This window comes from Salmo salar, chromosome ssa27, assembly GCF_905237065.1.
Source record: "Salmo salar chromosome ssa27, Ssal_v3.1, whole genome shotgun sequence".
NCBI classification, from domain to species: domain Eukaryota; kingdom Metazoa; phylum Chordata; class Actinopteri; order Salmoniformes; family Salmonidae; genus Salmo; species Salmo salar.
Window position 1 is genome coordinate 28,293,852 of NC_059468.1, and position 20,583 is coordinate 28,314,434.

Here is a 20,583-nt window from a genome sequence, read left to right on the forward strand (position 1 = left end):
CCAACACAGGGAACAAAGGCATGCACAAACCTCATCTGCACTTAACTGAATCAAATTAAATACGTTTATAAAAGCATACCATTTGTGCAATATTAAAATGAATTGTAAACCACCAAACGAAAGGCCTGTCGTGAACTGGGCCTATGACTTCTCTATGCTTTCTCTCCACAGAGCCGGACATGCCCTCACCGCAGTGTGCTGTAGTCTCTACCGCAGCCCAGCCACCTTGCTAAAAGCATAAACAACCACATTCCCCAGTTTGTGCTGCATGTGTGTGTGGAACCAAGATGGATGAGGGCCAGGAAGAAACCTGTAAAACCGCATCTCCATGACCACGACGTGAACTTTCCCTGGCAGGCCTATAATAAAGGCTCCTGTCGGTGCTGTCGGTTAAGTCGCGCATCCCGGTGATGTATGCAAGGGCGGGATGGCGCACTGCAGACAGCGGCCCGGTGAACAGCTAAGCTATGGCTCGGGATTCAGGCAGACAGAGTTCCGGCATGTAACCTAGAACTATAGGCGTACTTCTAGGCTAGGAAATAGCTATTGTGGATCTAATGAGTAGGAATGCTCAACTACTGCTAGTAGTTTACTCACTGAGGTAGGCAAACTGGGGTCATATCTAATGAGAAGTCATTGAAAAACTATCCAACTGAAATTATCGTTTTTTTGTTATATATTCGATGTGGGTAAATGGGTACAACATACACGTTTTTAAAATAAAATAGAGTTTTCCTTAGAAGGATTTTAGGCTTAATTTGTGAAGCATTGTAGTCTGGATAAAATAGCAACTCTAGGCTAAAGCTATTGTCACACCTGCTAATGGTAATTATGTGAATCATTTAAAATAAACGAGTTATTCGATGCAGCAGTATCAATTCACAAACTATCTAAAATGTTAAACTACTTTCACAGCTAAAGAAATATAGGCAGGTTATTGTAGTCTATAGTGTAATCCAAAATGAAAACATGAACATCCTATTGTGTAGCCTAGTTAAGGCAGTCCAAAAGACATACCACCACGATAAAATGATGATAGCCAACAAGTAGAGAATATTTGTGATAATGATTGATATTCATTGCATTTTTATTAGAAATAAATATATTACTACTCTTTTAGTACAATATAAAACTAACTTGGGCAAAATTAATATTAGGCCTAGCGGTACTATTATAAATCAATAATGTCAATATTAAACATGACCATGATTTTCATATAAGATCCCCTGAGATGTTTTTTAAGAAAATTGATAGATAATTCGTTAACTACGGCTCGTTACTGCACAATACACACCACGACAAGCAAAAAGCAGACCCTCTTGCACTCAACACACCGCAGAATGAAAATGAATATCCCAACACCAGATCTGCTATGAAAGCCATGCTTTGGAATACATATCAGAAAGCTTTTTGATGCATTTCCAACATAAATAGTAGTCTGGTCGAAAAAAGAAAGACAGGGCAGAAAAGAGAAGAGAATACAAGTTCGAGCCTTTGAATACTCAGCCCCCCGCTCCGCGCGCGAGAGAAATCTGGCTGCCTGTGTTGTGTGTGAACTCTTCCTGAACCGAGATGTAAGTCATACGGTGATAAATCACCGCGCGACACAAACTCTGCCATTTACAACCGAGAGAGAGACAATTTCTGGCCTGCTTACCTTATCCTCTGACGATGAATGCAAAGCACAAGGCAATATGTTCTCATTCAGCGACGAAATCGATCAAAACAGTAGTCCGGAGAAAAAGTTTAGGCAGAGCGAGCTGGGGTATAAGCAGCAGCACCAGCATGCGCCAAGCTCATACAGGACTCATCCGCCACAACAAAAAAGGGAAGGGGCGAGAGGCTCTGTGTGTAGAAGAAACAAAATCCCTTTTTTTCTGTTCGATGTTTGAAGGGTAAACCAAGATAATGAAAGCAGGCGCGAGCACTCGGGTCGTCCAGATAAGGGCTATCGGCCCTCGGGGTTGAACTTATCACATGCTAGAGCAGTGCCCATGTCTTATACCAATATTAAACCTAGCCAGGGCTATGGACTATGTGTTTGGGCACAAGCACCATGCAGACATCACCAGAACAGTGAACTCCCCCGAAACATAGCGTCACCATAGACAAGGAAGATTATGCAAATGAACTAGCGCCTTGGACACAAAAAGTCACTTCAAATCCTGCCCCCCCTCCCCCTTAAAAAATAATAGCATTACAAAAACCACGAACACCCATCCCAAATGTTTTATGGCATTTGTTGTTATTTATTCAACACAGAATCGAATAATGACTGGATGAAATGATGGGAGAGTACACAGCTTTACGCAGCACAGCTGATGGTAACAACGCTACATTACCATTACTATGAGAGGGATAAAGGCAGCTTAATCATTAACCAACACTTTTGCATTTTATGTAGCCTATCAAGCCTTTCATTTACGAATTGTGCTGGGATTATAACTTTTTTTTGTGTGTTGCAATATTCGACTAATTTCTAAATTCCTAGGATCGAATACGTCTTTTTCCTGAATGGTTAGAAAATACATAAATGATGCGTTTATGAACTGGGGACGCCGCCGATTAAAGCGTTGGTTGGGGTGAACCAGGGGAAAGACCCCATCGGGCCCTGGGTTAGACAATTAAAAGAAAGTACATCTCCAAAAGGGAAAACAGAGGAGATAGACAAGAGAAACCCGGGAGAGAGAAACCGAGAGCATGGGGAATCCCTCTGCATGTGAATGGTGTCGTTTGCGGACAAAGCAAAACGATTTATGTCCTCTTGCATCTCAAGGCAGTAAACACGTCTAGAGCACTGCTTCCCTTGTCTGAGGCCGCATGGTGGATGGATAGAAGGACAGATTCAGCCACACAATGAAAAGGTACAACATTCAGACGGCGTGGGAGGGTGAGTGGGACCAAAATTCGTGCGTGAGGATATTTTTTTGCAAACGTTGCCTTTCTTTTTTCAAAGCAGAATAGTGACTTGGTATAATTATTTACTGCTTTGTGTTTTCTCGAAATGCTGACTCATGATTTTCCTTAATTTGGGCCCTAACTACGGGTTAGATGTCATGGAGATAGTGGGAACAGAAGGCGAATTGATATTAATACAAAAAGGACGAATACAAACCACCCAAAAACTACTTTTTGGGTGAAATATTTTGCCAACTTTACAGCAAGTGTAATCTACAGCCTACGCCAAGGCAGATGGTTTTCAGAGAGAGGGATTTTTTAAAGGAACAAGGTGTCGCTGCAAGAGCTGCGATTCCCCCGTCGTTTTTATAGTGACAAATTACACTACAAAAGACATGTGGAAGAGAACGAATTATTGCTCTCAGGCGTTTCATATCACCACTATAAGCTATATAGGAAGCTTACAGGCTATGGATGTGTGTGTACAAGCCTGTGTGTGAGTGTGCTGGTGTAGGCGTCTCAGTGTTACTTATTAGAATTGAATCAGGATATGACCGTCAAGCATTTCTAACAGAAATCAATAAGGACATAATATGGACTTACCGAAGGCAGGGCAGGGTCTCGTGAAGACCGTGGGATGGATGGGATTTATTTAGGTACAATTCTGAAAGAAAAATTCAAATCAACGTTACTTTAGCCAACCTGTTTTTTTCCCTAATAAACCTATAGGTCCAATATTCCACCTAACATGTAAATGCTAAGTTCATATCAATAATAACAATGTGCATAATATATTAGCAGCCTAATATCATATTTCCAGAAGAGAGTAGGCTAGGCCTAATGAAATCTCCAAGTAGCCTAACAATAGACTAATTACTTTGAACAATAAATTAATTCAACATTAGCAGCCAAAACCAGTCAAGCAAATACACAAATTTACGATAATAGGCTATAGCCCAGTAGTTTAAAGAATTTTAATGTGGCCTATCTTGCTGTGTGTCCAAATGTAAATATTGTATCATATTGTAATCCTATGTGTTAGTTGTGCAACAAAGTTAGTGAATATTCTTTAAATTAAACTTATTAACCACATTATTATACATATTTTTCTCTTATTAATCAAATTATTGCTAGTCATAAAAATAATACATTTCAAAACAGTCACATGTATATTTCAACATTAACGTTACAAAAACATAACTATCCAGAAAACCCAAAAAGTAGCTTGGACAATCATTTTGGTTGCTTTTTTCTTTTTGTGTGTATTTTTGTCCACCATTGGAATTGGATCGAATAGTCATTAGCGCTCGTGCAATGGCTGCCCCAAGTCCCTGCGCCCATAAATCACACCCGAGCGCGGTGACCTCAGCGCGGCCGCGCGGTCCGATATGGCACTCCGTCTACCATTATCCTCGTTTCCGTGGCAGAGCCGCACAACCCCAAAGCTTTTCTTCACTTTTTATGTACCTCAACTTGATGTATCCTTTCCCGAGAAAACCCATGTTTAACACCACAAATTGATGTATTTTATAGGGAAAGGAATTACTCCTCGGAGCAGGACGTCACGACTGCTTCCACCTCAGTTTTTTTTCTTATTTTCTAACCAGCAGAGGTTTAAATGGCTGGGTTTATTTACAAACGGCTATCTAGGCCAACTGCTATCTGTGGCTATGGCTGCATGAACTGCATACGGGTTTCTAGCTAAACACTTGAGTGTCTACTATTCTGAGCTAGGAATCTGATCAAAATGAAACTGAAAATCATACATTTAAAAATCTATATTTTATTGTGATATATAACACCAATGGAGTAAGGGGATGGGGGATTGTTGTGAGGACTTTGAAGCCAAGCTAAAATGTTCACACAGGATAGTGAAGCAAATATAATTGAAGTTATGTTTCATGTAGCATAATTCATTTTAGTAGCCTGACACTGAAAATCGACGATATCTCCAACAACCTGAAAATCTATACTCTTTAAAAATGTTTCAGTTTTATTTTCCAGCCCGACAAAAACATGGAGTCTTTTTTTGCTTACTGACCTCTGCCTCGCGCGGCAATAACTCACGACAGTAATGAACAATCGGCGGAAATACCTCAAAATAAAATCCATCATCCCCAAGCACAAGCTCTGACTCTGTCCGCGAGGAAAAACATATCCGTCCGTGACAGCAGTATAATAGCATCCACAACAAGCAAGAACCTCCCTCTCTCCCTGTCTCTCTCTTTCTCGTTCCCTCTTTCTTTCTCTCCTCAGCAAAAGTCTACAAAGCCCCGACTAAACTCACGGAAAGTGGGGGGATGCGCGTAATCAGCAACGTATGGCCAGACCAGGGCTCCGGTTTTCTCCCGGTGCCATAACACCGCGCCGTATTATGCGCCCTGCTCACGTGACACCACGTCAACTTAAATCCCTTTTATTTGAGCCCGTGAATCATTAATGGAGGCAGTCATTGCCCCTGAGGAAAACGGATCACTTTAGAGGGAGGAAAAAGAAGGGTACATGAGACTGCAATGTATCTAACGATGGGACAGGTCTCTCGCAGTGCCTCTTTACTTCCACACAACTCGCCTGATTCCGAGGCGTGTGTATTCTGTCAGTTTTGGAGGCTCCTATATTTTGTGCCTATTAACGTAATTTGAGAGCGCTAATCCCGATGTAAAATACTGTGATGCTAGGCTAACTAGCCTTGAGCCACGGGCAGAGCCAGGGATGTGTTTGGCGCTGTGGTGTGACAATTCTCACTATGTGAGATAGATAGAGGGCTTTTCCTCAAGGAAGCCCCTTATGGGTGGCGGATTGCTCACTCAACACCCGAGTCACCCCTTTCTTTTTTATAGAGAGATATGGCTGGTGCTATTGTGTGCAGAGTGTGCAGAGGCACTCAATATCGCCACCACTCCACGATACATCACCCCACATCCCCGAGCTATACAACCAATCACTCACCTACTCACTCACTCAGTCAATAGCCACATACCGGCGGCCGAATCGAAATCAAATATCTCATAGTTACCTGTCCGAACTCTGCGTAAAGGTGTGCGTCCTAGTAGCCGGGAGGTGTGAGTGTCAGTTAGTCAGTCAGTGCTGATCTGAGAGGAGAGGGTGCATGAGTAAGCGCAATGAGCTAGTTCTTTACCCCCCTGGTCAGTGCAGCGACCCTCCATTCAACCTGCAGCTCTTACGCATTTCCTACCGCCAGTTGAGTGATGCTGGAAATTATAGGTTTGCGCAGAGGGCATACTCAAATCCCAGTATGGGGAGGGGGAAGGATCAGGTGGTAATATGGCAACTGGCCCACTCTTCTTGTTCACATGAAAACGTATGAGATGAGGGTCAACGACAATAATTATCTTTGAAATAAATGTATATTCTACTGCAATGTCTAACAGACCCACAACTCAAGTTATGAACGGTATGGTGGCCCACTACATTATATCGTTTAGACTTCCCGGGTACAACCTAAACCTTGTCCGGAAGAGCAGCCCTTCTCTCGGCGCCGTTTGGCGCTTGTTTTCTGTCAACACTGAGCAGCGGGCGTGGAAATGTTCCACCATAACTATTAATCACGTCAAGCGGACATGGAGCGCATCCCACTCCCACACCACGCCACCCTTTGTCTTCTCAAACTACAACCTGAGCCGTTTAAACTTTTCAAATCCGAGCAGGAGGGGACCATCTCTTATCAGTTTACCTTTCAGACTACTTTGTGGAAGATTGGGAGTGAGGAGGTTCTGATTTTAGGATTTATGTTGGGTTAGAATTATGGATGAATCAGATTTGATTAGCATCATTGTTTTTTTTTCTGTTTTTTTTTTAAGGGGGGACGTCGTTTAAACGCAGAGAAAGGCCTTTACTTTGGCATACATTTTGGTGATACAGAAATGTGATTTATGTCTTTCTCTGTTCTAGTTCGGCCAGATTTGCATACCACTACACCAGCTCAGAGTGCACATGCATGGCAATGCCGGGGAGCGTCTGTGACTGGAGCTGACAGTGGACGGAAAACAGACCCTCTCTCCCACGCCGCGTTTCGCCACCGCACCTGAACTTTTTCCTGACCCAAGCCGAGGCCCAGAGAGTCGAGTGCGAAGTTATTTGGGGTCAAAAACAAGGCGAGGATGGAGACTACAAAACCAATTACGAACATAGCTAAACCTCCGTTTTCAGCTGGGAAAGTTTTGGATACTTTTTAGGATGGGCGTTTGTTGTTTTCAGCAGTTTCAAATTGAAAAGTTTATTCGCCACTGCACAGGATTCAACAGGTGTAAAACAGTACAGTGGAATTCTTGATTTGAGAGCTAGTTCCAATATTCAGTGATAATACTATAGAAAATAACCGAACATATAATACAGAATACAATCAAGAATAAAAACCACACAAGATGATTAGCCTATTACAGAATTTGGTTCGTTTCTTTGTTTATACTTTTTCTGAGTTAGTTCTTCAGATATATCAAACTCCCAACCCCGGCCACCGAGAGGACTTGAGCTGTAGACCTCTCCACACCCTCTGTCTTTGGGTGTTCGCCAGACGGCAGTGGCTATAGACTACATATCTCCCCACAATGTTGACATTTGAAGCTCTTAACAGCGAGCCTTGGGTTACCGATACACTCTGCAGAAGATAACTCTTTCTCAGGGGTTTACATTGACCAACATCAAGGCTAATGCGAAATTCAACGCCTTAAGCTGGCTTGGCGTCCAAGCTAGACAAAGAAGCCTCGGTGGATCTCGCTATACACGACTACACCGACTGACTTCTGTCCTGCTGGTTTGTTTCAGTACGTATTGTAGAAATGAAATCGTATTAATGTTGACTTTTTGTTGTAATGCTTTTAAATGTATTTCAATTGCCACTTTTGATAGGCTAACGTTATATTTAGTGCTTTGAAGAGCCGATTATAAACATTTTAGGGTAAGAACAAGAGACTAAACTTCCTAATTTGACCTCAGAGCAATAATAATGCTGTATAATAATAATAATAATAACAATCATAATAATAATATTAACAATAATAGTAGGCCTACACATTACCAATGGCACATTTAATTCAACTAGCCTCTGGCAAGCTAAAACTAAAACTAACCGCTCAAAGTCATTTTGAACATTTTTATAGACTTATCGTTATTACACATTTTTATATTGTATGCTACGTTAATGTTCAATAACAGCCTTATAGCCTAAAGTCAGTCTTTCGTGGACAGGATGGTGATCTGTTAATGTTTAACTTAGTTCTTGATTGTTCTTTGTGCCTTCTCTGTTTAAGGCGCCCATTCAGCAATGTGGACAACTCATTTATGCACCATAGCCTGATATTTGCCTTCTAAAACTTTGCATGTGTGGCTCACAAGACCAGACATGGGTTAACATGCACATAAATTGTTAATAAAAATGTATTTTTACAAAATACTTTGGAAACAGTTATCTTTACCTCATGAAAACTGAATATAAAGTCAATGATTACTGTACTACTTCCACATGAATGCATTGTTTTGACCAGAATCTGACTATCCTTACAATTCATTTCAACGCACCTTTATTTATCCCATCAGAGACAAATGTGACAGTAAGTTGAGTGTGCAAAAAGCATGGAACCTCTTCCTTGCTCAGGGTCATTGGGTTGCTCTAAGGTAATCTTGTGATCACTTATGTCCAATGCCAATATACAATTGAGTTCATTGCAGTGTTTCTTTTCATTTAGGCCTAGTTTATTTATGCTCAATTAACGAAGTGGCATTTCTGGGCTCTACACCCTTGAATGTAAGCCACAGGTCAGAAGCGAACAAGAAGCCTCAGTGCACAGCTTTGTCAATCGCAGCAGTCCTATAACAACGGGGTATCAGTTCATATTTGATCAATTAAATGTTCAGTTTAATAAAAGTTCGTTGCTGCCACATTGCAATTCCGTATCCCCCTCCTCTTCCTTTTGAGTCATTTTAGGGTAAATTTAGCCAGAAATATAATATTATGGAAAAGCACAGATGCTATGCAGAAGTTTGTACTTTTCCACATGCTGATACGCCTTGTGTAAAACGCCTGGGTGTGAGCCTTGATCACAAGTTGAATGCCATATCCTACCATAATAACTGCCTCATATAGTCTATTATCGTTGAAAAAGTACATCTTCATATGAGTAATATTCAGATTCCAGGTAACAATTTAGAAATGTATCGTTTTTAAGTTTTTAAATGGCTACGTGACGGTAACGCTTACGCATTTTAGCCACAAGGAACCAGTCTCCTAGCCGAGGAGTCTAAACCCACAAAGCTGCGGGTTAACAGGAGGTTGATGCTGGGGAGCAAGAAAGCCTCATAACAAAGCAGCAGCTGAATATACACTGTTACAAATCAGTCACAACCAAATATCAATGACGTGGACAGTTACATTGCTCTCAACCTTTAACATATCGCTATGTAATGAAATGAAAAACACAAGTTATTTAGGACAGAAAGTGTCAAAATCTACTCACAATCAGACAACATGGGTTCTATCCACCAGAGAACGGACGGACAGGAGCGAGAATTTAGCAGAGAGGAATATTTGATTCGTGCTCTGCCGAGGATCATTTCAAATGAAAATACTGCCGATTTTCATATCTATTTCTGACCCGAGGGCATTCATTATTGAATACGTCACGTGAGTTATCATATTAAAATGTAGTACATTTGGGGTGACCTCTATTCGGGTATTAAATTAGCTCAAATGTCTAATTTCACTATCTTGACATCGTGAGAGACTGCGTAAAACCTGTGCCAATCAAACAAAATGGCAATTTCTCAACTCCACGCCTACGCCAAGTGCTGGCACAGAAAAGGCCTAGACTAAGTTGGCAAGATAATTCTGTGTAATTTAAAATGTTTCCATAATGCATTACTTTGAATTTCACTTGTATCCACTTAAAGCTCAGATGGAGTTTACGAAGATGTAGCCATATTACGCAATCCTTTCCTGCTGTGCCCAATGCCATTTGATAAGAAAATACGCTGATTGTTATGCATATGCTATAACATTCCACTCAGGCCTACTTATATAATATATATATATATATATATATATATATATATATAACATAGCCATCGCTTCCGTCTATCAAGGATGGATTATGAATGCTTGTAAAGTCAGATACATAGACAAAAAAATGCTGCTTATGGAGAACAATAATAAAGGCCTTGAATAACTGGTTTTTCATTTCGTTAACATATCTACTCGAAACTCAACGTTAGAGTCCATAATTATAAGAATGGCTTTCATTTACTAGAATAAAGTAGATCCTTTGGAGAGGTCAACTAGGTCCCTTTTATAGCTACAGTAAACGGAAAAGTTGTTTTTTCATATAGCGCTAAGCGTGGTCTATCTCAATCTTCCTTTTGCACTCATGATCTGACAGACGCGTTTGTGGGACGAATAGCAGCAGAGACGACTTTGAGTGAATGAGCAGCACGGTTGCACACCTTCACGCAATTTTTGTTTCCGCATTGTCTCGTGGGCAAATGTATATATATTAAAAGCTATGGAGGACTGGACATTGTGTGTCGTAAGGTCAGAGGTCAAGCGGAGTGCTGCTAGTCGATGATTGGTCAGATACTGCTGTGTCCTCTAGTTGAACCCTCTGATTGTTTAGATGTAGCCGGTAGTGACCAACACACGCTGGTATACTAGGGTTTGAGAAGAAAATGCACATTATCCTTATAATAAAAAACGAAACCAGTAGCAGCCAGATGTGTGACCAAATACCTCGCTAGAATAGAATAGGTCTCTATGGGGCTACATAGAGTTTGTGGAACATGTATTATTATGGTAGTAAGTAATATCCTATTTCAATTTGCAACACTCATACTTTCTAAATACTTTCGTATAGTAGTAGTTTACAGATTATTAACAAATATGCACACACGATTTAGTTTTGTATTGTGTTAACTGTGTATGCAATGATGTAACAGAGAAACATGGCCCGTAAATAAACTTGTTTGGTTTAATAACAGTTTTATAGCAATCTGGAAAGTCCACTGAGAAAGATGCATCTGGGTGAAAAATAAAATGTTATTGGAGTTTTATGCCCACTTTAGGCACAACGATATTTCTGGATAATTGTGCGTCTTTGGCTGCGAAACTACATTTACTGAATGTCTTAAGACTGAACTTGCAAGGAGTGGGCTTTTGTATATATTTACTGACGTTTTAGGGATTGCCCATTGGAATATCACTGGTCTGGGTTGTTTTGTCCAGAAAAAAACGAAAGTGGACAAACAAAGCAAAATGTAACACCCAGCACAGCTATCCATAGTTAGGTGAATTGTATTCCTTATAACGTTCATTACGCACGCACATTCGAAGCACTGGCTAGCTCATTCAAAGGTTTCAATCCCTGTTCGGGAATAGTGTAACGTCATTAGAAACTGAATGAAAAGTATTGTTATGTCATAAACGTTAAAGAAACAAGCACTATGCGTATTGACTTTGTGAGCCTTGTTAAATCATCCACAACCTTTGTGCGGCCTTTGACATAGGCCTACGCTATAGGCAAGTTATGCTATTGTTACCATAGCATTCAATCATTTCATCTAACTCAATGCATATTATTCTGAAATATCTTACAATATTATATGCAAACCAATATCAGCCATACAATTGAAGTACATATTTATTTCACGGGAAACGTTTCTTGCATGTGCCTAAACTACAATACATTATTACACCGTCCATTAATCAAACAACATGTACAAATATTCACAGTTTAGATCACACCACAAAATAGGGACACACTATCACAGATAAAACGAGTCTACACTACTACACGAACAAACAAACGAGGTTGTCTTTTTTTAGCCGACAAAATGGATTCAGTATTGTGCCTTCGCTATGATTTGTCTATGTACATTAGGGGTGAAAGTCACCTGGACATTACACGACTTAATAACACATTCAACAGTAAACCAACTCATTCACACATCACGAGCTAAACCCTAACTACGACCCTGTCCCGTTCTAAACCTCGTGATTGGTCTCAGACCGGGCTCTCGAGCTTTCCTAAAACATCGTCATTCTTTCAAGTATATTAAAACTTTCCACGAGAATAAACAAAAACATTGCATAGAAGAAAAAGAAATACGCGGCCTCACATATCTCTCGTCTCATTCTCTTTCTTTTTATTCTATGCAATGATACATAAAATCCAAAGTCCTGTGGTGCATTTGAATGTGCGTTAACCTTCTGTCTTAATAAACAAGTACAGACATTTCAGTTGCCATCTTGGGCAGTACGTGGCGGATTTCGAGCTCAATAATGAGGAGAGAGTGAACAAACAGAAAGAGGAGGTTGAGAGGGGAAATGGTTTTGAAAGGACGCGACAGGCCCAAGGGCCAGGGGAATGGGGTAATACCATGGGGGCCATACTCGAGAATCGGGCCACAAAATTCAGTTTCTGTGTTCTGTTCTCAGTCTGTTGGTTTGGCGCGAGGGTTCCATCACTATAGGCTCGCGGTGCAAGGCGTGGGAACAAGCTGCTGGTGCGTGGCTGTTTTGATTTTCTGTTGTTGCTGCTGCTCCTGCTGGGCTCCCAAGGACGAGGCTGAGCTTGAGGAGCGGATCTTTGTGTTCGGCAGCTTGTGATCTTTCTTCCACTTCATCCTTCTGTTCTGGAACCAGATCTTCACCTGACGTTCGGTCAGGCACATCGTGTGCGCGATCTCCACGCGCCTGCGCCGGGTCAGGTAACGGTTGAAGTGGAATTCTTTCTCCAGCTCGAGAGCCTGCTGGCGGGTGTAGGCAGTGCGAGACCTCTTGGGCACTCCTCCTCCATTGTAAGTAGCATTGACTGAAGAAAAGCAAGCACACATACATACAAGCAAGCAGTTGTTACTGCCACATGAAGCACTACAGTTCAAACACTGACCATCTCCACTGGATACATTACAAGTGTTGTTCTCCATAAAGGCTCGTTGGTAGTCTAATGGGGGAATAAAGCCTACGATGTTTTGTTGGGGGTTTCGCCTCCATTTCTATTGCATAGAAGGACCTTAATTTGGAGACTCCATGTGTACAAGCGCTCGCATCCAGGGACAAATCAAGCCTTAGAAAATGATTAACAGAATCGGCGGGGTTGTATATTACAGTTTGGCTGGTGTCCAGCCATGGAGGTATAGTTCTAGTTAAAAGACAACATAGACACATGGCCCCGGCAGACAAACACAGGCAATAAAATTTATGAGGGTTCTTAATTACCGACCCCGCTGCTCGATGGTCGTAAATTGCCGTTGTAAGGGATGCTACTAGTGCTGCCTCAATGGGCGTGCATACGTTCCAGTGGTGGCTTGCTCTGTGGTTCCGGTATTTAAACGTGGCGATAACTCACCAACATGGACCTTCTTCATCCAGGGGTAGACCACCGGCACTTCCTTTCCCTTCTGTGCGCTGGAATAAGACTCAGTGGCGAGGCTGCAGTCTTTGCTCACGTCCGCCACGGCACCGCTGTCTGGGACTGGGTTGAGGCGAGGGCCATGGTTCTGGGCAACGGGGTGAGCCTGTGCGTGATGCCTGTCGGTGAAATCGTCGAGAGCGTTGTTGGGGACATTACCGTAGTCGTAGCTCGGTTCTGTGTAGTTTGACCTCGGATAGGACGCCTCGTCGTGATGGGGAAAGCCCGAATCTTTTGGCCGTTCGTAGTACTCAGTAGGGGCGGGGATGTATCCGTTCTGTTGATATTCGTCGCATGGAGGAAAGGAAGGTTCGATATAGTTCGAGTTTATCAAGTATGAACTCATGATCATTAATTTGTGAAGTGCAACAATACTAATTTTTATCGCTCTGTCGTTATTCTGATCTCCACAAAACCCTCCTACTCTCTGTCAAATGTACAAAGTTGTCTGGTCACGTGTAAACCGCCACCAATCACCGCGTCTCCTGTGGGCATCATGTAAACAGGAACCAATGGAAAGCCTGGCATTGGCACAACGAAAATGGCTCAGACGAGCCTACGTTGGTGTTTTCCTTATTTAATCAAACTAGATGAAGAGAGTTGTTTAGCACATAGACTCAACTAGAGTAAGTAAAGCCTTTATTTAGCAGTAACCCACAGTAGACCACGGCCTTGAGGAGATGATGATGGTGAAGGGTATCTCTTACTGTTGCCCAGGAAAATGACGGGCTCTTTGGAAACAAGCAAACTGTACGTGTCTTATTTTCTGTCAAAGATGACATTGGAGCGCCTTTCCAATCCACTCCTTTCCAAAATGCTTTCCTTTCAAGTCAATTCTCAGTTGGTAATTCCGTGCGTAAAATGTAAATGTGTATTGTAACATTTTACTGATGGTGATGAACTAAATGAAATGGAAACTTGTTTACATAGATACTGATATTGATCGTGAAATGAAGACTAGAGAGAGACAGATTATGTGCACGCACAATCGAGGAAGAGTCAAATATTTCACTTGATTTGTGCCACAAAACAAAAACAAAAAACAAAGCGAAGCAAAGATAAAACATTGCCTGGGCGCAGTCACGCGGCTCTGAGGTTCACATTCAGTCACTTAATTAAACCTATGATAACTGCATTTTAATTATAACATCAAATAGTTTATATTTGGCTCATCATATACAAGATGGCATCTTAAAAGCAGGCCAAAAGAAGGCCAAAGAACAGGTTCCGAATTTGCAATTATGTTAGTAGATGAGAAATGAACACTTGTGTTAAAATTAAAAGCAACTCAATACAAAAGTAAGTGATCAACATGCATCGGCCTATCTACCGACGCACCGTCTACTTACAAAGCGCTTGTCAGTAAGCACAAAGATAGGCCTATACGACTCCTTTTCAGAAGTAACTGCCTGCGATTGACTAGAACTAACCTAGTTGACTTTACTAGGTTAGTTGTTGTCTTTACTCAAAGATCCAACATAAACACCCATCATTTATGCAGCATTTTAAACTATTGAGGTGGATGTCAGATAATAATTAGGCCTACAACATAAGACACAACTAAGGGCATAGTAATAATAATAATAATCATAAATATAGTATACTATTAATAAGTACAATACCAAACAACTGAAATAAACAACTAGAACTAAAATACCAAGATTCAAGCCAACACCTGAAAATATATTCAACCTCACGACCATGTATCCTACAATTAACCAAACACACTTCTCGATTCATTTCACTATGACAAAAGTGCAATTCTATACAGTTTATAATAGCAGCATCCCTGACCGTATCTCTTCTGTGCCATCAGTGTCTTGTCATCTGCCATCTCCACGACCTGCTTGCCCTCCATCTCACTATTCCGAATCCGAGGTGAAAATCTCGAGGAAGCCTCCTCAACTGCACGAGCAACTCTAAGGAAAGTGTCCGCGACTGTCCACGTGAAGAAGGCCCGGTGCGCGGTGGTAAGGGGAGGCCAAACTTCGAAAATATTGAAAGCTTTATTTTTTCGCTCCCGCTTTCTATTCGCTCCCCTAAACAGCGATAACTTCTCTATGACCCCAAAGTGACACCGTTTCCATTTTGTTTCTGATTAATCTTGCCCATTGACAGTCTTTGTTAAACAACAAGGCGTGCCCTTCTCCAAAGAGGCGACATTTTCATATTTGTTAGACGCAGTGACCTGAAGTTCACCCCGGACTTGGACTTCGGTTTTCGGGTCTACTCGACTCTGGGGAGATAACGGTGCACTTAGTACGGGTCAGCACCCAACAGCGCCCCAAAAATAATATATATATATTTTTTAAACAGTACAAAACCCACGTAAGTCCACCTTAAAAAGACTTACGTCGATTGTGGCACTCCTGTGGCGATGTTAGCCAACTGAAGGGACGTTTCATTGTATCCATGTCAAGGTTTGATTTAGAAGGATATACATATTTATTCAATTTGTATCATACTGTTAGGCTTATGTTATTGTTGCTCATCTAGGCTCCTGCTTTTCCTGTTCAAAAAGGTCCTGCTCCGAGCTTTGTATGTGTAAGACGGAAATGAAAGCCATCTCTATGGGATTTGTATTTTTGTCAGATATAGGCCTATGGCATTATACGCATCTAAATAGCCAAAGTTGACAGGTGTTATATTACGATTTAATGTATTCTGCACCTGTAACTCATCGTGAATGACAAGGGGGGATATTTTATTCTCAAGATCTGGCCTCCAGAACGCATGTAGCCAAGACCACCTGAGAGCCTATCTATCAGCATAATATCCAAGGTAAGAATACTTGACTTGATATCTAAATCACATTCACCCACCCACCACTTATGCTGCTGCCATATGGTGTATTATTATTGTTATTTATCCTGCTACCAGTCACTTTCTCCTGATCCCTGCCTACATGTAAGCTACATATCTACCTCAACTACTTCAGTATCCCTGCACATTGTAAATGTGGTACTAACACTGACCCTGAATATAGCTGACATTCTCAACAACAACAAAAATTCTGTCTCATATTTCTTATTTCTCTTCTTTTTTTTTATAGTACTTTGATATTAAATATTGCATTGTTGGGAAGGGCTAGCAATTTAACCATTTCACTGTACTTGTGCATGTGACAAATAAATATGAAACATGAAATGTACAGTCAGTGTGTTATATATATATAAATATGGGCAGGGTTGGCTGTTATCCACTCTCTAGCCATACAGTAGCCTACCCTGAATGAGACACCGGCTAAGTCGGCGATGCTTTACAGCTATTTACAGTTGATTGCGTTTAATACACTGCTTTTTTCATTTAACAGGCACTTACTATAGTCATGTTTCATTTAACATCTTGAGATGGGAAAACGTGTTCATTCTGAAGTTCAACATGTTTTTTTTATGACCTAATGTTAAACTTAGGTGAAATCACAAGTTTTCTTTTGCCACTTCTCAAACGTGATGATCTAATAAACTTTTCAGCGACTTAAATATGCTATTTAAACAACCACATTCAGTGTTTTACGATTTTAGATGGAAATTGTGAAATATGATAAATTGACTTTCACAATATCAAAAATAGAAGCATTAATATATATGGGAGTGGTACCAATCTTAATTTTGCAATGTGGCTTAGGCTATGGCAACGTTTCTGTAACAATTATTCTAAATTAAACTCGTCCAAGGCATCTAAATTAATTAGCAAAGAGAGCAAAAAGTCTAGTTATAAGTAGGAAAAATCTGGCCAACTATTCCATTCATTTGCTAAGGTAATGTGTGAGAAACAAGTGTATTGCCACTCCTTCGGTCCTTCCCAAATATAACGAATATAATATATATATATCAAACTGACCCAGTGCTGTAAATGTAGACAGTAAGAAAAGTGTTCTGATGATAGTGACTGAACACACATGGCAGCTACAAGGCCCCTTGTCTGTTAGGAGGACCAGGCTGCAGAGGAAAATATTCACTAGGTGGTTAAGGTAAGGGTGCAAATTATTGTTGCAAATATAAGGATTTTAATCATGCCACATGTTGTGAGTTTTGTATAACATAACGATATATCGATATGTTTGCTCAAACAGGAAGGCCACCAACAGAGCTCCTTGCACGTTCAGTACACCTTAAGAGGAAGATGGGTGGGTGAAATAGTGTATTACTTTGAACATGTTGTTTAAGTTGTCGTCTTAAAAATAGGACATAAATCAAAGCAAAAGCAACTGCATCAAGCGAGTGTTTTATGGAGATTTTAGTGATACACAAACGTTTCGAACAACAAGGCCTTAGTTAGGTCTGTGTTATCAAAGCATACTATTTTGCCCAATCCGTATCTTCTAAACTTACACGACAGAACATATACTAAATGTTCTTCAATAAACAGTTGTTAGAATTGTGCCATAACCCAATTCGTTATCTCCTAAAAGAAACAGTTCACTTGCGGGAGCTATTTCCTTATTTATTTATGATAAAGACACACCACCAATTGCCATATTATTCCTTTAGCTCTTGACTCTTTTTAAATAAATGAACATTGAATAACCAATAGTTAGGCTATTTTATAGTAGGCCACTTGTTTGTTTAACAAAACGAAATATGAATGAACAATTTGGGAATAAATTGTTACTGACATGGCTAAGGCAGATCTCACAATTTCGAGTGCACAGTTTCATTAGACGTTTTTAGGAGAATAGCCTACATTAGCCTACATGTTGCCATGTCTTGAAAACCAATTGTATCTATTACAATATAGGCTAGGTGCATATTTTCAGAAAAACTATCCCCATGAAAGCGCATTGGGTTCGCAGTTTTCATGTAGAATTAGATAAGGATGGAGCTCATATTCTCACAGTCTTACGGGAAAGGAGAGCGCCTGTGTTCGATCTCTTTATGCAGCTCCATCCCTTTAGAAGCTTCATACCCTAAAGCCTAACACATTTTCAAAACCTAATACAATTATAACGGTGTTTTTGTTCTTATTAAGAAAAGGTTATAACGGTTTACTGTTTTCATTATTATTATTATGATTTTTACATATTCCTTCTTTGTAACCAAAATCAACTTGTGGGTGACTTTTTGTAAGGCTAAAAACAAGACGTGTTCCTAAGCAGAGGGAGAGAAAGACTAAATGTTTTTTAAGGAGTCCGGGGGCTCCATTTGGGGGGCTGTGACCATAGCCTACCCATCACCCTATGACCGGGGTAAGAATATCAATCCTCAAAATGCTAATTTTGCCCTTGTCCCTAAACATAACCAATGCAATTTATTCAAAGGAAATTCACCAATCCACAGCCTTAATAAAATGCTGGCCACTCAATCTTGGGTCTGGGGACGGGCGGGGGTCCACTCCCCTCGGTCCCTAACTCGGGGTCACCCCGCTTTCAGGGTTCACCTGGAGTGCACCGTCAAACATATGTAATTCAAAGCTATTCTATCTTTTGTGTGGAGAGTCAAGATCGCTATTATAACGCTGGCATCAGGCCCCGGATGAACAGATGAAGGAGACTTGTTCAGCGGGTAAACTTTTGACCCCAATTTTTCCTCCTCTTCCCCGCTATCTCGAGTTCATCAGTCCCACCCCTGCGAGGCTGTGCTGCACAGGCGAGGTTTCTGGCTGCTCGGGACGAAAAATGTATTTGCTCTATATTCATTTCTGTTATCATTACTGTAATTATTCTCATGAATATTACAATTAATGGTATCCTATAGTAACAATAAAGGCAGGCCTATAACAGAATAACTGTAGTTGTATCTCCGTACTGTCTCACTGTGGGTTTTGGTTACAATACACCGCTCTGCATACCTCTAATACAGTATGTAAATGATATTTCAGTAACAGGCCCGAGGGGTTGTGGTATATGGTCAATATGACACGGCTGAGGGCTGTTCTTACTCACGAAGCAACGCGGAGTGCCTGGTTACAGCCCTTAGCCGTGGTATATTGGCCATATACCACAAACCCCATAGGTGCCTTATTGCTATTATAAACTGGTTACCGACATAATTAGAGCAGTAAAAATAAATGTTTTGTCATACCAGTGGTATATGGTCTGATATACCACGGCTGTCAGCCAATCAGCATTCAGTGCTCGAACCACCCAGTTTATAATGACATTTTAGTCATTTAGCAGGCCCTCTTATCCAGAACACCTTACGTTATTCAGTCGTTTGTATCAAGCGAACCACTCAGGGATGCATGTGTGTCCTTCATACTTGTGTGTGCCTCACATCTACCTACTATGCAGTACTGCTAAAATGTACCACAGGCTATCCAAAAAAAACCTAATGTAATATGCAAATGTTATTTTTCCACTGCAATGTGTATTAAGGCAAGCAAACCGGTCAAGTATATGTGTGTCCTATCCTACTATCGTGTGTGTCTGTGTGTGTGTGTGTGTGTGTGTGTGTGTGTGTGTGTGTGTATGTGTGTGTGTATATATATATGTGTGTGTGTGTGTCTCCTCCTATCAGAATCTGGCTGCGGATGACACTGAACTTGGCCTAAAGCGAGCTCTGCTGGTGGCTCCGGGAGGATGCGGATTTATCTTTCTGCTATGGCTGACCTCGCGGTGAACCGCGCGCTGGGGACGGTTCTTTTTCTCTGCCTGGCATTGTCTGCCTTGCTGTGCAACGCATAAAGGACCCGATTTGGACATTTTAATTGTGTTACAATGGTGTAATTTTCTCCCCAGACGTCACAATGATAATGGCATAGAATAATGGTTTTACTTACATTACCTACACCACAAACTGTAATGGAAATAAAGTTACATTTTGTTGCATTGGCTATTTGTTTACACGACTTTGTGATATATGTCAACTATTAGGTTGCTGGGCGGTGAAGGGGTGGATGGGAAATATGGATGGGGTCAAACCACGTCAAATCACCAGATGAGTCAGTTTGAATTCAGTCGATGTGTTGATATAAAGTCCTTTGAAGATAATTTTTTTCAGATGTATTCATTGAATTTCAATAAAGATTTTGAGATTACATTGATTGAAATCGAATTCACTGATGAAAAAAAGGTTATGAATAGACTGTAAGAACTCATTTAGACTCACTAAAGGATTTATGAAACCTTTAAAAAAAAGGCTAGATAACCATTTCTGATACTTGAAATAGAATGTTTTCTACATACAGTAGGTCAACTTCTTAAACATGGGCAAAGGCTTGCCAGCTATGCACTATTACCCATTATCCAAATGGTTTAATCATCACGACATGATCAAGGCCTAATTTAAATGTGTCAACATATAAGAGCAACACACAACGATGGAAT

The 20,583-nt window shown here is 40.8% G+C and overlaps 2 protein-coding genes and 2 long non-coding RNA genes across 13 annotated transcripts in view; 2 read left to right on the forward strand and 2 right to left on the reverse strand.

The window, feature by feature from the left end:
- hoxa3ab (homeobox protein HoxA3ab) overlaps window positions 1-20,583 on the reverse strand; it is a 35,248-nt gene that overhangs the window by 4,724 nt on the left and 9,941 nt on the right. The window contains exons 1-2 of one of the 9 annotated variants that reach the window (XM_014178295.2): window positions 15,111-15,375; window positions 3,502-3,562 (exon numbers count right to left, since the gene is read on the reverse strand). The gene's annotated coding sequence lies outside the window, so the exon portion shown is untranslated. Of the gene's footprint in view, window positions 1-1,657; window positions 2,151-3,501; window positions 3,563-4,365; window positions 4,476-4,939; window positions 5,205-5,914; window positions 6,816-9,371; window positions 9,392-15,110; window positions 15,376-20,583 lie in introns of those variants that run through there. The other 8 variants (XM_014178298.2, XM_014178290.2, XM_014178296.2 and 5 more) reach the window with 8 other exon arrangements.
- LOC106588850 (uncharacterized) lies at window positions 373-8,370 on the forward strand. The gene is made up of 2 exons (XR_001324720.2): window positions 373-601; window positions 6,811-8,370. It is a non-coding gene; the product is annotated as an uncharacterized lncRNA (long non-coding RNA).
- hoxa4aa (homeobox protein HoxA4aa) lies at window positions 12,201-13,723 on the reverse strand. The gene is made up of 2 exons (NM_001141624.1): window positions 13,254-13,723; window positions 12,201-12,716 (listed from the first exon to the last, which is right to left on the reverse strand). The coding sequence occupies exons 1-2, from the start codon at window positions 13,666-13,668 to the stop codon at window positions 12,370-12,372; spliced, it is 762 nt and encodes a 253-aa protein (NP_001135096.1). The 5' UTR covers window positions 13,669-13,723; the 3' UTR covers window positions 12,201-12,369.
- Window positions 13,854-20,294, forward strand: LOC106588847 (uncharacterized). 2 transcript variants are annotated; one of them, XR_006762412.1, is made up of 3 exons: window positions 13,854-14,066; window positions 15,133-16,097; window positions 19,775-20,294. It is a non-coding gene; the product is annotated as an uncharacterized lncRNA (long non-coding RNA). The 2 variants fall into 2 exon arrangements; XR_006762411.1 differs by having other exon boundaries at window positions 15,133-20,294.